Source organism: Podarcis vaucheri, assembly GCF_965113315.1.
Source record: "Podarcis vaucheri genome assembly, chromosome: 4".
Lineage (NCBI taxonomy): Eukaryota > Metazoa > Chordata > Lepidosauria > Squamata > Lacertidae > Podarcis > Podarcis vaucheri.
In genome coordinates this window covers 2,947,979-2,964,982 of record NC_138762.1, presented here as the reverse complement: position 1 = coordinate 2,964,982, position 17,004 = coordinate 2,947,979, and the positions used below count along the sequence as shown (strand labels likewise).

At 49.7% G+C, this 17,004-nt stretch overlaps 3 protein-coding genes across 3 annotated transcripts in view; 2 read left to right on the top strand and 1 right to left on the bottom strand.

The window, feature by feature from the left end:
- LOC309530282 (uncharacterized protein) overlaps window positions 1–17,004 on the bottom strand; it is a 487,095-nt gene that overhangs the window by 207,536 nt on the left and 262,555 nt on the right. The window lies entirely within an intron of this gene.
- The window catches only part of LOC309530302 (uncharacterized protein), a 218,749-nt gene that overhangs the window by 53,241 nt on the left and 148,504 nt on the right, over window positions 1–17,004 (top strand). Inside the window, exons 2-4 of the mRNA XM_082219098.1 lie at window positions 5,139–5,631; window positions 5,834–5,915; window positions 7,747–7,829. Coding sequence (XP_082075224.1) covers window positions 5,230–5,631; window positions 5,834–5,915; window positions 7,747–7,829 — 567 coding nt within the window. The 5' untranslated portion in view covers window positions 5,139–5,229. The remainder of the gene's footprint in view (window positions 1–5,138; window positions 5,632–5,833; window positions 5,916–7,746; window positions 7,830–17,004) is intronic.
- The window catches only part of LOC309531548 (zinc finger protein 397-like), a gene marked incomplete at its 3' end in the record, with an annotated part of 156,039 nt that overhangs the window by 121,739 nt on the left and 17,296 nt on the right, over window positions 1–17,004 (top strand). The window lies entirely within an intron of this gene.

Genomic DNA, 17,004 nt, shown 5'->3' with positions numbered 1-17,004 from the left:
CTCATTTTTTTTGCCCAAGTGCAATACTTTACATGTCTCCCTGTTAAAATTCATCTTGTTTGTTTTGGCCCAGTTCTCTAATCTGTCAAGGTCATTTTGAAGTGTGATCCTGTCCTCTGAGGTGTTAGCCACCCCTCCCAGTTTGGTGTCATCTGCAAATTTGATCAGGATGCCCTTGAGTCCATCATCCAAGTCGTTGATAAAGATGTTGAATAAGACCGGGCCCAAGACAGAACCCTGTGGCACCCCACTAGTCACTCTTCTCCAGGATGAAGAGGAACCATTGATGAGCACCCTCTGGGTTCGGTCAGTCAGCCAGTTACAAATCCACTGAGTGGTAGCATAGTCAAGACCGCATTTTACCAGCTTCTTTACAAGAATATCATGGGGCACCTTGTCAAATGCCTTGCTGAAATCAAGGTAGGCTACATCCACTGCATTCCCTTCATCTACCAGGCTTGTAATTCTGTCAAAAAACGAGATCATATTTGCAAACTACCCCCACCTCTGAGCAGTGAGACTCCAGGGGTCCCAGGTCCATATAGTTTTATTTACTCACAAATTCAACCAGAGTGTAGGATGGAGGGGCTCACAGCATGGACACCCCCAGCAGGTCAGGCTTCTCCATCTGTCGCAGTTTTGGCTCTGGCACAGAGGAAGCCGGTCTCTGGGTCTCCCACAACTGTCTCTGGGTCTTGCTTTCCTAGCTAGACAGCCCCCCCCATTAGCCTGGGTTGCCCCCCCCCCTTGCTGCAGTTCTTGCAACCCAGCTCCTTCTTTGGAGATGCTGAGGAGGACACTCAAGTGGCCAGAGAAGGCCCTTGTCTTGCCAAGAAACTTGTCTGTGGGAATCGTGCATCCATAATGCTATGGAAAGGGTGAATGTCTTCTAGAATTCTCTGGTGTCACCAGAAGAGGAAGCCGTTCTTTTCAGTCAGGTCTGTTATCTACTGCAGAGGATGAGTAGCCTTGGGAGTCTCTTGGGGAGAGGGAAGTGATGAAAGGACTGAATCCACGAGGGAGAGCTACTTGCTGTGAGATGGGGGAACCTTCGGGCAAAGGCCACCAGAGAAGGGATGCCGTTGGCTGCTAGTTTCTGTTCCTCCCCACTTTCCCAAAGGGTGTAACATCGCAGGTCCTGTGGGTGGAAAGAGTGTCTAGGAGTCAGGGGCCAATCTGGGCCAAAGCGGCCCCCACTGCCCCCACCACAGAGTCCCTGGGGTTGCTGAATGCACTCCTTTTAAGTTTTCATTTACCCCAAAAATATGCACGCTTAATTAGTGTTTGTAGTTTAACTTTCCCCCACGTGGGGTCTGTTGAAATGCTCAGAAGAAATCTGATTGGTTCTTATAAACACTCTGTAAAAGTTCTTTTGTGAATAAAACGACCTGGGCCGAGGGGTAGACAGAGAGAGACACAGACAGAGATTATTATATGCACCCTTCCCAGAGTCTTGCTGGTTCAAGCCTCTGTGTGTATTCTTATTAATCAGAGTTCAATGCTTCCTTTACTTTGGGAACGCCTCACTTCCCCGGGCGAAATCCCCTGGCCTTTCATTGGTAGGGCTGCCACCACGCCGGTAGCGTTTACCTCAGTGCTGCGCAGGGACTGACTGAGCGGGCGGCGAGATGCTTTCAGCCTCGGACACTTGGTGGGTCCTGAAATGGCCGTGCAGGCCAAATTCATGATCCTGGCGAGCTGGATGAGGACTCCTGGCCTACACTGACTGGCAGCAGCTCCCCAGAGTTTCAGGCAGGGATTTCGTCCAGCCCTTGCAGGAGATGTCAGGGGTTGATCCTGGGACATTCTGCATGCCAAGCAGATGCTCTAGGGCTCCCCATATTTCACTAGCCTTTCAATGTTATGCTATTAGCAACCGTGGAGATTCCACCTGCCTCTTTCGAAAGGAGAACAGTCACCTGATCAATTTAATTAATTAATTAATTAATTATAATAATTTATTTATACCCCACCAATCGGGCTGGGTTTCCCCAGCCACTCTTGGCGGCTTCCAACAAAATATTAAAATACAATAGTCCATCAAACATTAAAAGCTTCCCTAAATATAATAATAACAACAACCATCCATGTTCAGTCCATTGAATTAGCAATTAAGCATTTCTGGACAAGGGAATGGCATACTTTTGTATATTAGTATAAAAAGCATGCACAGGCAAGTATTACTCATTTATGATGAGAATAGGATTTATTTATTTTGAACTTCGCATGGTTCCTCCTTGGCAGCCAGTGCAATGGTTTCAGCAGGGCTAGAACTCAGGACCCGCTGCCTTGAGGGACATCTAAGAGCAGTTGGGCAGGGAAAGGTCTCCCTTGGGAGGTGGGGGACTCTCCTTCCTTGGAGGTTTCTGAGCAGAGATCGGACGGCCATCTGCCATGGATGCTTTAGCTGAGATTCCTGCCTTGCTGGGGGTTGGACTAGATGACCCTGGGATCCCCTCCTCTCTCTCCACTCCTGAATTCTAGGAGGAGCTTCCTTGCCTCCTGCAAAGCTGCCCTTTTCCCTGCAGGCTCTTCCTCTGGTTTCTGGCCAAGGGAGGGAGATGCTCAGAGTCCAGCCAAGAGCCTCGCGCTCCAAAAGGATATCTGGGCATTGGCGGAGCCAAATAACAAATAATAAGAATATGAGGTTCTGCCAAGCGAGAGAAGGCTGGGCTGGAGGGACTCGGCTTGGCAAGGGTTAAAGGGAACTGAGCTGCCTTCCTAGAGAGGACAGGAAGCAAGGGGGGGCCAGGTCCTCCAGAGCCAAGGCCCCTCCCTCCCCAGTCCTTTCCTGCTAGGAAGGGGGGGGTGTTGCTTTGTGTCTCTCCTGCAAGGGCTGCCTCGCTCTCCCCTCCTGGGATCTGGTGAGTCTCCTCTCTCTCCCCCCAGAGGGTGCAGTGGGGAGACGGGGGGGGGGTCCCAGGGGTGCAGCAGGGGAGGGGGCCGGGGGGGGGCTGATCTGCTCCTGCGGGGGGGGGGACCCCAAGTCAGGGAGGAGAGGGTCCTGCCAGGGAGGGGCCAGGTCTGCCACGCTCTCCTTCCTGCAGATCAGAGGATCCCAAACTCATTTGACCCTCCGCCCCCCCCTTTCAGAAAAGATCTCCCTTCTTCAAACAAAGGAGTCCCTGGGACTTTAACTCTGTGTGAATTCGCTCAGCCTCATTGCACAACAGAGGAAACACCTGCAAATGGTTTTCCAAAGCTGGACGAGGAGGTGGACTAGCCCCCCCCCAAAAAAAAAGGGTGGGAGAGAAAGGCCAGGAATAAAGAGAGGGATCCCAGCCCAGAGTCTGGCTGCTGCATTGGGGACCAGTTTCCCAGTCGTCTCCCAGGGCAGCTCCCCACGGAGGCCACTGCAGCAATCCCCTCGCACCCAGAGCAGGGCATCCCAGGACCACATCCTCTCTCTCCCAAAGGGATTGTTGCTGGAAAACCAGCCGGAAATGGGCGCTGCTACTCACCGAGCCTCCAGGGACCTTGGCATCAATGGCTCTCTGTGTGTTAAGCTATCTAACAGAATAATCATAATAAATTACCCGCCTAAATTTCAAGGGAGATTTCTTTGGCCTCATCCACTTGGCCCTCAGGAGGTTGACCTGGTGCATACCTGGCCCTCAGAGCAAAGAAAAAGGGACCCCACCCCAGGAGTCTGTCTGGAGAGCGGCAGAGAGACCAAGTGCAAGAAAAGGAGACAGAAGCAGGGGAGTGGGGGTGGGGGGAGAACAACTCCTGAGGACCCCCGGGTGAGGACCCCCACTAGAGCCAAGCATCCATTTTACAAAAGATACAAATGACTCCCTTGTCTGTCAGTTCTGACTTCATGCATTGACTGGCAGGCAGGAGCAACAAGGCTGATTCATCTCCCAGAAATCCCTTCAGTTGCCTCCACATTTTGCATTGCTAGAAGGCTAGAGACATACCGTATTTTTCACCCTATAGGACGCACCGTCCCATAAGACGCACCTAGTTTTTTTGGGGGGAAATAAAGGGAAAAAATTATTTCCCCCCCAGGCGCGGGGCGGGGGCAGCCCGAGCTTCCCCCGACCCCAGCCCCCAAACAGGCAGCTCTCTGCAAGCCGTGGGAGCCCAGCGGTGGTTCCCACTGCTTGAGGAGAGATCCGCGAAGCCTGGACGCGCTGAGATCAGCGCGCGCAGGTTTCGGGATGCCGGCAACTCTCCCGAAGCAGCGGGAACATTCCCGCTGCTTGGGGAGAGATCCGCGAAGCCTGGACACGCTGAGGTCAGCGTGCGCAGGCTTCGGGATGCCGGCAACTCTCCCCAAGCAGCGGGAACGTTCCCGCTGCTTGGGGAGAGATCCGCGAAGCCTGGACGCGCTGAGGTCAGCGTGCGCAGGCTTCGGGATGCCGGCAACTCTCCCCAAGCAGCGGGAGCGTTCCCGCTGCTTGAGGAGAGATCCGCGAAGCCTGGACGCGCTGAGATCAGCGCGCGCAGGCTTCGGGATGCCGGCAACTCTCCCCAAGCAGCGGGAGCGTTCCCGCTGCTTGGGGAGAGGTCCGCGAAGCCTGGACGCGCTGAGGTCAGCGTGCGCAGGTTTCGGGATGCCGGCAACTCTCCCCAAGCAGCGGGAACGTTCCCGCTGCTTGAGGAGAGATCCGCGAAGCCTGGACGCGCTGAGATCAGCGCGCGTAGGCTTCGGGATGCCGGCAACTCTCCCCAAGCAGCGGGAACGTTCCCGCTGCTTGGGAAGAGATCCGCGAAGCCTGGAAGCGCTGAGGTCAGCGCGCGCAGGCTTCGGGATGCCGGCAACTCTCCCCAAGCAGCGGGAACGTTCCCGCTGCTTGCTGAGAGATCCGCGAAGCCTGGAGAGTGAGAGGGGTTGGTGCGCACTGACCCCTCTCGCTCTCCAGGCTTCAGCGAAAGCCTGCATTCACCCCATAAGACGCACCCACATTTCCCCTTCATTTTTGGAGGGGAAAAAGTGGGTCTTATAGGGCGAAAAATACGGTATTTCTTCTCTTTTTACTCCTCTTTACTCCCCAAAAGATAGCTAATGGTCTGGGCTGTGGTGCAATCCTACCCTGGTTCCCAGCAAGACTCATCCATGCTTGCTCAGGGAACCTTTTTCTTCTCCTGATATTGTACAAATTCTGTAACAGAACAATGTATTTGCTTTGTAGGATTTGCAAGAGCTTTTCATTAAGACGGACAGAACTTGGCAGAAGACCAAAAGGTTCCTTCCGATCTCTCACAGGCTTCCTGAGAGCACAGATGGATGAGCAAGACTCAGCTGGCCCTGGAACAGGAAGAGGGCATGACATCCAAACTGGGAGCAGTGGGGGGTTCTGGGAAAATTTTGTGCAGAAGATCCTGGGTGAGGAGGACACCCTCCGCTCAGAGGTGCAGAGCCAGCAGGTGAGGCAGTTCTGCTTCCAGGAGGCCAAAGGACCCCGAGAGGTTTGCAGCCGACTCTACCACCTTGACCGTCAGTGGCTGAAGCCAGAAAGGCACACGAAAGCTGAGATGCTGGACCTGGTGATCTTGGAGCAGTTCCTGGCTGTCCTTCCACCGGAGATGGAGAGCTGGGTGAGGGAATGCGGAGCAGAGACCAGTTCCCAGGCAGTGGCCCTGGCCGAAGGTTTCCTCCTGAGTCAGGCAGAGGAGAAAAAGCAGGTGAGAGAGACTTTCCTCTGGATACTCCCAAGGGGCTCCAAACAGGATTGAGAACATCCCATAACGCTCTACTGTTGGCCCATCTGTTTTTTGGGAAGGCATCCATGGAATGAGATGTAATACCTTGAATGTTTTTGTCTTTGTCATTCTTTTACTAATATTTCTCCCCATTCTCTGTTTTGAATCCTTGTTTCTTTCTCAGGGAAAGGATCTCTTTGCAGAAATGGACCTGGATTCCTGTGAGGCAGAGAGGCCTCCGTTGGACACCAGAGAGAGGCCAATGGGTAAGGAGGAAGGTGGTGTTTCTCTGTTTGGTCTCATTCTGTTGGTTTTCCAACTCATCTGAGGGTTCTTTGTCACGGCTAAAAATTGGCAGCTGTTTCTTTAATGCTTAAAAAGCTGGGTCAGCATGAGTCAGCGGCCTGCACCGGGTTGTATATATAGAGTGAGAAATGTTAGTTTGGTTTGGGTTGGTTGGTTGGTGAAAGCTGGTAGTGTTGGTGTGTGTGAGAGATTTTGACCAGCTTCAGCCCATCTGAAGCTGATACAGGCTTTTCTTATCTTGAGCCCAAGCAGAGTAGTCCACACAGCAGAAGGATAAGCAGTATGTGCCACATTCTCAACTTTATTTCCACTCTATGCTGAGAGAATACAAACATGCATCTTGCCTCTGTGAGAGCAGAGAAGCAACCTGTCTCTCTAACAAAGAAACCGAGAGAACAGTGAAAAACAGCAAACCAGTGTATGTCACATCCGGTCTCCCATTCCTGTGGGAATCCAACAGTAACTTGGAGTGTGGAATGCAAAACAATGTCTTGTGACATACATTCGCTGCTCAGTGAGGAAGCAGAAACCAACAGTGTGTACAGTTGGTCAGTCGCTTTTGTGTACAGTTGGTCAGTCGCTTTTGCAGAAAGGCTTTTAAGAATAAAAGCAGAAAGTACTCTGCAAGGATACTCTTCTTGTGGACTCTTTTATGCCAACAAGGGTCCGAGGACCAGGCTGAGGCAACAAAGGGAGGTCAGAACATTTTTTTTTTTTACACAGACTGACAGGTTATGGGTACAGTGTTTCTGAGCTTGTGCAGAGTGCAAAACGACTGACAGCATCTGAGCAGGGAGCTGGTGAGTCCTGGTGGTGTATGGAGCCAGTTGGTGGCAAGCTGTAACTGTCTGCAGTGACGCTGGGGCAGCTAGGATCTGAGGATCAGGAAAGCACTCAGCGTCGGCTACTGGAACAGTTTGAACTCCTAGAGCAGTGTTTCCCAAACGTTTTTGGGCAACGGCACACCTGTTTACCGGGAAAAAATCTCGCGGCACACCACCATTAAAGCCCCGCCCCGTGACGTCAGCGCGCAGCGTCACGCCGGGAGGGACGCACAAAAGTGAACGTTTTTTCCCTTCCCCTTGCCGGGGTGGGAGGAGGCAGCAGAGCGAGGGACTGAGGGACGGCGGCAGCTGAGGCGGCGGCGGCTGTTGTGGTGGTGGCGGCGATAGCGGGCGGAGGAGGAGCCGTCGCCGGGAGTTGCTGCTGCTGCTGTTGCTGCTGCTGCCCGGACATGCCGGCCTCCTCCTCCTCCGCTGTCTCGCGCTCCTCCCTTTTGCGCGCGCTGCCCCGCCGCTCGGCACCACCACCGCGGAGCCGCCCCCGGCTCGACGCGGATCCTCGCCGCCGCCGCCTCTCGCCGCCCGACTCGCCCGCCTCCCTCCCACGGCACACCAGCCGGTGTCTCACGGCACACTAGTGTGCCGCGGAACACCGGTTGGGAAACACTGTCCTAGAGGACCACAGTAGGCGACTCACAGAGCAGCTACACCAGTACTCTGCAAGGATACTCTTCTCATGGACTCTTTTATGCCAACAGAACCTTTTTTTTTTTTTATACAAACACTGATATTCTTTTCATCTTCTTTTGCGGGGAGACAGTTGGGAACAAGGCTCCAGAGGAGGGGAGATGGGTTTTTGCACATCTAACATATGAAATGGGCACAAACATCCAAATGCTTTCAGCAGGTAAGGCTTTCTCAAAGGCCCATCTGTAGTTAGAGATGCCCTCTTTCCCCTGTGAGAGAAGCAGGCACTCCTGGCGTCCTGTTTACATTTTTTCTCTTGCAGGTGACAGAATGATGCCAGCAAAACCTCCTGATCCGCCTTTTCATGGGGGCAGAAGGGAAGCAGCGGCTGTGGAACCAGATCAGGTCAGGGGAAGCTATCTTGTGGGGACAGAGGCCGAGGAATGGAGCAATATCATGGACTGGTTGGGCACAGAGGAATGGTGGGAGGAAGCAGCTGGGGAACCAGGAAGGGAAGATGCCTCAGAGCCCAAGAAGTTGAGGTGGAAGAAGGATGAGTTATCAGAGGGAGAAGTCTGGGAAGAGGAGATGTCAGAAGCTAAAGGGGTAACAGGGCTTAGTGAGCTGGGAGACTCTGTGGCAGAATGCAGTGCAGAATCAGAGGCAGAAAAGGAGGAGGCAAGAGGGAGAGGAAAGTCAAGAGGCAGAGGTGAGTCAGGAGAAGGAGGAACCATTGGTGGCTCCCTCTCCTTCTGCCAGAAGCCACCCTCCCTGATTTTCTCTCAGAGCCAGGAGACCCCCTGCGTTGCAGGAATCTCTGCTAGATTATGCAAACTGACAGACCCTCTGGGAATGAGCTGCTGTTCTCATGAGGCCCGAAACTCAGCCAAGTCTGTGAATATCGTGTTCTTGCTAAGAAAGTGTAAACTCCAGTTGTGTACTGTGTGATTTCCTACCCATAGAACTCTGACACCAGCCTTCTGAATTTCGCCAGTAGGATTCATCTGTAGTTGCAGTTTTCATGGAATCCTAGAGTTGAAAGGGACCCCAAGGGTCATCAAGTCCAACCCCCTGCGTTGCTAGATCATCCAAGACAGATGACCATCCAAAATAGGCTTATCTTATTTCTAGACTGATCACTGAATGCAAAAATCGGTTTCTAAGAAGTGGACAAATGAGAACAAATAGTGGCATGGATTCACCTAACCAGCGCCATCCGCTGGAAAATGGAGCCTGCCCCCCATTCCTCCCCTCCCCCTCTCCATGCCCCCATGAACCCCTTGAATTTGGCTCTAGGGCATTGGGAGGGAACCTTCCCAGAACAACTCACGAGGAGAGGAGAAAGTGGATCCCTTCCATCGGTGAAACTGGAATGCTTGTGTAGGCAGAATGACTTGGAAAACACAAGGTGGAGTTCCACCTATTTGCATAAAGACGGATACCCATAATTAAAAGGCAGAATAAAATAAGCATCCATAAATAAAATGTGCAGCAAAGCAATCCTATTGAAACAACACTGCTATTAACAGGAAGGAACCAACAGAACATTGTGTAGCAGATCATATTTCTGCTGTCTCAGAGGAGGACATTTCCCTTTTTCTTTCAGGGCCCAGTGTGCTTTGAAGATGTGGCCATTCGCTTCACGGACGAGGAGTGGGCGTACCTGGATTCTATCCAGAGAGCTCTGCATAAGGACGTCATGGAGGAGACTCATGGGATCGTGGCCTCTCTTGGTAAGGCTCCCTGTGGAATCATCATATCAGCCTGGAAATTCAAAACATACCTCTATGGAACCAAGCTCATATATTTTCACAGAGCTCAACAGCGTCCCCTATAACACCTGGGAACCTAACACCCCCACAATAAACAGTAACTTACAGTTTTTTCTTTGAACAATCTTCCTCAAATTATTCCTTTTTCTACCACGATCAGGCTGGTCTGAACTGCCCAGGCCATCTTCAATGTCAGCTTCAGAATTGTTAGGAAAGATAAGTTGTGAGCTTTAGAGCTTACAGGGTTAACAGCCCAGAGTGTCCTGCATCTGGGGAGGAGCTTTCTCAACATCCAGGAAAGCTGTTTCTTCGTTCTTTCTGACTTTCGTTTTCTGCTGAGACATGGAAGACGCAACGTCTGCATCTTCCGATGGTTTATCTTGCTGTACATACAATAAAGCTTTGTAATTTAGAGGAACAGCAGTGTATTGGACTCTGAGTTCTGCAAGCTCACACACACAAGCAGCACTCGCTGTGCTGCTCTGCTACAAGTCCAGGAAATGTGGAGCTTCAGGTTTTCTGTTTTTGTTTTTGCTCCTGTCAGTCTTGTGTTGACCAAAGAAATGACTGACAATGGAGATGGAAGGGATGCTATGGTTGGGCCAAACAAAATTCATCCCAGAGAGCTGTGGAAACGTACCGGACACCACATACGTAGCTTCAGGTTTTCTGGTTTTGTATTTGCTCCTGTCAGTCTTGGGTTGATCAAAAACATTAGGAAGAACTTCCTGACAGTAAGAGCTGTTCGACAGTGGAATTTGCTGCCAAGGAGTGTGGTGGAGTCTCCTTCTTTGGAGGTCTTTAAGCAGAGGCTTGACAACCATATGTCAGGAGTGCTCTGATGGTGTTTCCTGCTTGGCAGGGGGTTGGACTCGATGGCCCTTGTGGTCTCTTCCAACTCTATGATTCTATGAAAGAAATGACTGACAATGGAGATGGAGGGGATGCCATGGTTGGGCCAAACAAAATTCATCCCAGAGAAGAGCTAGACTTATTGAATCTCAGGTAGTAGTAGCAGTGATGATGATGATGATGATGATGATGAAGATGGTTTACAAACTTAATCTTTTCCAGAACAGGACTGCTCTTAAATCAATGTAACCCTCTAGTAATAATAATATTTTTTATTTATACCCTGCCCATTTGGCTGGGTTGCCCAAGCCACTCTGGGCGGCTTCCAACACATATATAAACATGAAACATAAATAATAGTCTGATCCCATATAAGTAGAACATTAACTTTAAAGTGAACTTCTCCTAGTGGCCAAAATTGTGGAAACCTTTTGTGAAAAGTGTATTTCTGAGGTTTGATGGCTCATAACACCACTTTTGTGTGGAGTAATACCATAAAATTATATATCAATGAAGGATAATCTAATGAAGAATGTAATGAAAGAACTTTTATGAAGGAGTATTTATTAGAACAGCAGTCCTAACCATTGGCAACCTTTAGCTTTAATTACGGCCTTACAATGCCTTCCCATGATATGAACCAAGTTTTTAGTACTGCAGCTGTAATAAAGTGAAACCAAGATTAAATTATTGCCTCTGTTAATTGGACTTTATTGCTGGGTTGCTTCTGACTAACAAGTTTCTTTAGTCGGCTCCATAGATTTCTGATTGGGTTAAAGTTTGGGCTATTCCCAGGCCATTCCGGCAGTGAAATATCTTTATATTGAAAGCACCTTTTGCACACAGCAGCAACATGACATGGAGCGGAATCCTGTTGAAGTATAAAATAGAATATATATATATGTGTGTGTGTGTGTGTGTAATGTTTCCAAGGGGTTGCTCGAGAGCAAGCAGGCAAATATCTCCCTGCTTAGCTGTGAAGCCTTGCTTTTGCTGCCAAAATAAACCTTACCTGTTCAGAGTGCCACTCTCCGTGGCTGACTCAGTCGTTGGCAGAATCCGTGAGTGGGCGGTTCCTAAACTTTCCCCAGCAAAGCAGCTTCTTGACTCCCAGTCTGCGCCTCCCCTCTCTGCGCAGATGCTTTCTGCGCAAGGAGGGTGTGGGTAACAGAGGACCCCTCTCCTCCCCGCTTTGCCCAGGCAAGTTAGAATCATAGAATAGAATCATAGAATCATAGAGTTGGAAGAGACCACAAGGGCCATCGAGTCCAACCCCCTGCCAAGCAGGAAACACCATCAGAGCACTCCTGACATATGGTTGTCAAGCCTCTGCTTAAAGACCTCCAAAGAAGGAGACTCCACCACACTCCTTGGCAGCAAATTCCACTGTCGAACAGCTCTTACTGTCAGGAAGTTCTTCCTAATGTTTAGGTGGAATCTTCTTTCTTGTAGTTTGGATCCATTGCTCCGTGTCCGCTTCTCTGGAGCAGCAGAAAAAAACCTTTCTCCCTCCTCTATGTGACATCCTTTTATATATTTGAACATGGCTATCATATCACCCCTTAACCTCCTCTTCTCCAGGCTAAACATGCCCAGCTCCCTTAACCGTTCATCATAAGGCATCGTTTCCAGGCCTTTGACCATTTTGGTTGCCCTCCTCTGGACACGTTCCAGTTTGTCAGTGTCCTCCTTGAATTGTGGTGCCCAAAACTAGATAAGTACTCCAGGTGTGGTCTGACCAGAGCAGAATACAGTGGCACTATTACTTCCCTTCATCTAGATGCTATACTCCAGTGTTTCCCAACCACTGTTCCGCGGCACACTAGTGTGCCGCGAGATGTTGCCTGGTGTGCCGCGGGAAAAATTAAAAAATTTGAAAGTTTTTTTTTAAAGTGAAATTTTCGATTAGGGCGCCGTCACTAGATGACCCCTGGGGTTCCCTCCCTCCCTCCCGCTCTGCGCCTCCCTCCTCCTCCTCCGGGGAGGCCCTTCCTGGCTCTCGGCCAAGGCTTGGCGGCTACCACTCACTCACTCGCTCGCCCACCCGTCCCTCCATCCCTGCACCCGGCCTCTCCCCCTCTGTCCCCGGCGCGGGGGCTGCCGGGATCCGTAGACCCCTCGCCCTTGGGCTCCGCGCCCGCGCGGGGTGCGCAAACTACGTTTCCCAGCGTGGCCTGGCGGGCCGGGCGTTTTGTTTGAAGCACTCTTCTCCCGGCCATGGAATGAGCGCAGCGGCGGCGGCCGGGCGGGCAGGGGCTCTTCCGCGCAGACCCCGCGCAGCCTGCCTGCGCCCCCGCGGAGATCAGGCGGCAGGATGGAGCCCGGGGATCCCCGCGGAGGCGGAGCGGCGGAGGCTGCCCCCCAGGTAGGGCTGCGTCGGGGGTGTGTGTTATTTTTGCAATGCTGCATCCGCGCTGCTCCCCGAGCCGAGCCCGGGGGGAAACTTCGGCGTCGTTGCGCCGGGTGTTGGAAGCGGAGGCTGGCGGGGGCCCCTCACCTGCAAAACCTGGTCGCCTCTCATATATTTCGTGCATTGCATTCATCGCCCGCTTTCTCCTCCAAGGAGCTCCCAGGGGCGCGCGTGGTTCTCCCCGTGTTATCCCGTGTTATCCTCGCAACAACAGCCCTGCAAGGTGGGTCAGGCGAGTGGCCCAAGGGAGCACCCAGGGATTGTCCTGGCCAGGTGGGGTGATTTGAACCCTGCTCTCTGCCTGGTCTTCGTCCTCATTTAGCCCCCACATGTGCATGACTGTGCATGACTGAGGTTTTCCCCCCTCGTCTTGGCTATGGTGTGAGTCTGTGCTGTTAATTAATGGGGTTCTGCCTTCGGAGAAGATGAGCCAGCCCTCAAGGAGGTGATTATGTAATTTGCTAGCAATTCATGTCCCTCCCGGCGTGACGCTGCGCGCTGACGTCACGGGGCTGTAATGGTGGTGTGCCTCGAGATTTTTTTCATGAAACAAGTGTGCCTTTGCCCCAAAAAGGTTGGGAAACACTGCTATACTCCTATTGATGCAGCCCAGAATTGCATTGGCTTTTTTAGCTGCCGCGTCACACTGTTGGCTCATGTCAAGTTTGTGGTCAACCAAGACTCCTAGATCCTTTTCACATGTACTGCTCTCAAGCCAGGTGTCCCCCATCTTGTATTTGTGCCTCTCATTTTTTTTGCCCAAGTGCAATACTTTACATTTCTCCCTGTTAAAATTCATCTTGTTTGTTTTTGCCCAGTTCTCTAATCTGTCAAGGTCGTTTTGAAGTGTGATCCTATCCTCTGGGGTGTTAGCCACCCCTCCCAATTTGGTGTCATCTGCAAATTTGATCAGGATGCCCTTGAGTCCATCATCCAAGTCGTTGATAAAGATGTTGAATAAGACCGGGCCCAAGACAGAACCCTGTGGCACCCCACTAGTCACTCTTCTCCAGGATGAAGAGGAACCATTGATGAGCACCCTTTGGATTCGGTCAGTCAGCCAGTTACAAATCCACTGAGTGGTAGCAGAGTCAAGACCACATTTTACCAGCTTCTTTACAAGAATATCATGGGGCACCTTGTCAAATGCCTTGCTGAAATCAAGGTAGGCTACATCCACTACGTTCCCTTCATCTACCAGGCTTGTAATTCTGTCAAAAAACGAGATCAGGTTAGTCTGACATGACCTATTTTTCAGAAATCCATGCTGACTATTGGTGATCACAGCATTCCTTTCTAGGTGCTCACAGACTGTTTGCTTAATGATCTGCTCCAGAATCTTCCCTGCTATTGATGTCAGACTGACTGGGCGGTAATTATTTGGGTCCTCTCTTTCCCCCTTTTTGAAAATAGGGACAACATTTGCCCTCCTCCAGTCTGCCGGGACTTCGCCTGTTCTCCAGGAATTCTCAAAGATGACTGCCAGTGGTTCTGAGATCACATCTGCCAGTTCTTTTAATATTCTTGGATGCAGTTCATCTGGCCCTGGAGACTTGAATACATCTAAACTAGCCAAATATTCTTGTACTATCTCCTTAGTTATTCTGGGCTGTATTTCCTTTGCTGAATCATTTGCTCCAAATTCTTCAGGTCGGGCATTGTTTTCTTTATCGGAGAAGACTGAGGCAAAGAAGGCATTGAGGAGTTCAGCCCTTTCTGTGTCCCCTGTTTGCATTTCACCATCTTCTCCTCTGAGTGACCCCACTGTTTCTTTGTTCTTCCTTTTGCTACTAACATACCCATAAAAGCCTTTTTTGTTGCTTTTAACCTCTCTAGCAAGCCTGAGTTCATTCTGTGCTTTAGCTTTTCTGACTTTGTGTCTACACGTGCTGGCTATTTGTTTGAATTCCTCTTTGGTGGTTTCCCCCCTTTTCCATTTTTTGTACACATCCTTTTTTAATCTTAACTCAGTTAAAAGTTCTTTAGATAGCCACCCTGGCTTCTTTAGGCACCTTCCATGTTTCCGTCTCATTGGTATTGCCTGACGTTGTGCTTTTACTATCTCCCTCTTAACAAATTCCCAGCCATCATGAACTCCCTTTCCTTTTAGTATTGTTGTCCATGGGATCTCACCCAGCACTTCCCTAAGTTTTATGAAGTCGGCTTTCTTAAAGTCAAGAAATTGAGTCCTAGTATGCTTGGCTGCTCCTTTCCGCTGTATAGTAAACTTCAGAAGAGCATGATCACTTGCGCCTAATGATCCATCCACTTCTACCCCACTAACCAGATCATCAACATTGGTTAGGACCAGATCTAAAATGGCTGTTCCTCTTGTTGCTTCTCCCACTTTCTGGACAATGAAGTTGTCTGCAAGGCCAGTGAGGAATCTGTTTGACCTTATGCTCTTGGCTGAGTTTGATGTCCAACAAATATCCGGGTAATTGAATTCCCCCATTACTACTATCTCCCTTCCTTTTGCATGCTTGGCCATCTGTTCCAGGAAGGCATCATCTTCGCAAGTTGTCCTGGCACTGTCTTGCCTCTTCCGACTCCTGCAGCGCCACTCCACTTGAGGCATCTTTATTCTCCTCCCTTGAAGAGGAGCTGCTTCCCACGATCCCTGGAGGCTCTCTGTAATCCATTCGGCTTTTCCTCTCTCCCTCCTGAACCGAGGGCAGTTCCCTGACAATGTGCTTCAGCATCTGGGAAAAGATCACCTGAGGAACGCTTCAGTTTGCGCGCAAGTCTTTCATTTATGCATTTTAGGGCATTTACATCCCCATTAATGATGTAAATTTTGCCCACACTTTTTGCTGCCATACAACCCCAGATCAACACAATATCTGAGTGTTTCATGGTCGGTGTAATGCAAGTGGATGTAAATCTTATCTGATTCTTCTCCTCGTGTATGTTATGCCATCACTACCAAGCAAGGAGATTTGGGTCTCATTGCTCCAAATAACACTGTTCCATTGTTCTGCTGTCCAGTTAACATGGGTTTAATCTTTTCAACCTTTGCTTGTGAGATGACAATGGCTTATTCCTTAGAATTATAACATTTTGACCAGTCCTTGCACTCAACTTCACATTAAATTGCGCCATGTCATCTTGTATACACCCAGATGATTTTCTTCTGTCATGTAGGGACAGTCTCTCCACTCGTCCATCGTCACTTGCCTTTGTGCACCTTTCCCTGCCTTTACCGGTCTAATTTTATAGTGACTGAGTCTCCTGATACCTCTTCAAAAATATATAATGGCCAGCTCTGGTTAAGTTTTTCCTAATCTTTCATCAGTTTCTTCATAACTGTAGCATTGTTCATTAAACAGTCCAATTTTACATCGCTTTCTGGATGACCAGTCAACTCTTTGTGCCATTTCTATAATTTTATTATGTTTTACAAGAACACAAAAAAACCAACCACAAAAAGACACAGAGTCAACCTAAGCAAGTTGTGCTTCCTTTTTCTGGTTGTTTGGCTATAACATTAGATAGAATATGGGTAAATGAACAATTTCCGTTGATACATAATTGTATGATATTACTCCAAAAGAAGCAGTTTTATGAGCCATCAAACCTCTGAAATACACTTTTCTGCAAAAGTCTTCCACAATTTTGGCCACTACTCTATAGCAAACAAAGCAGCAGTCAACAACTCAACAAAATCTGATAATAAATATGTTGGTTATTGACAAACAACAAAGGTAAGAAACACACACTGAACTCCCTTAATTTCTTCTCCATTTGTTCTTGAGGCTCTAATCCCTTTTTGTCTCCTTTGCAGATTGTGATGAAATCAAGAACAAAGGTGACCACGATAAAATCCCCAGAGAGGAGGAGCCACGTGAAAATTTGGAGTGTGGAAAGAGCTTCAGTAGGAGCCCCTCTCTCACTAGGCATCAAAGAATTCATACAGGGGAGAAACCCTATCAGTGCGTGGAATGTGGAAAGAGCTTCAGGAAGAGCTCCCATCTCACTTCCCATCAGAGAATTCACACAGGGGAGAAACCCTATCAGTGTGTGGAATGTGGAAAGCGTTTTAGTGTGAGCTCCTCTCTCACTAAGCACCAGCGAATTCATACAGGGGAGAAGCCCTATCAGTGTGTGGAATGTGGAAAGCGTTTTAGTGTGAGCTCCTCTCTCACTAAGCACCAGAGAAGACATACAGGGGAGAAGCCCTATCAGTGTGTGGAATGTGGAAAAAGCTTCAGTCAGAGCTACAATCTCACTTTGCATCAAAGAATTCATACAGGGAAGAAACCCTATCAGTGTGTGGAATGTGGAAAGAGTTTCAGTAAGAGCTCCAAACTCACTTCCCATCAAAGAATTCATACTGGGAAGAAACCCTGTCAGTGTGTGGAATGTGGAAAGAGCTTCAGTAAGAGCTCTAAACTCACTTCCCATCAAAGAATTCATACAGGGGAGAAACCCTATCAGTGTGTGGAATGTGGAAAGAGCTTCAGTCAGAGCTCCTCTCTCACTTCCCATCAAAGAATTCATACTGGGGAGAAACCCTATCAGTGTGTGGAATGTGGAAAGAGCTTCA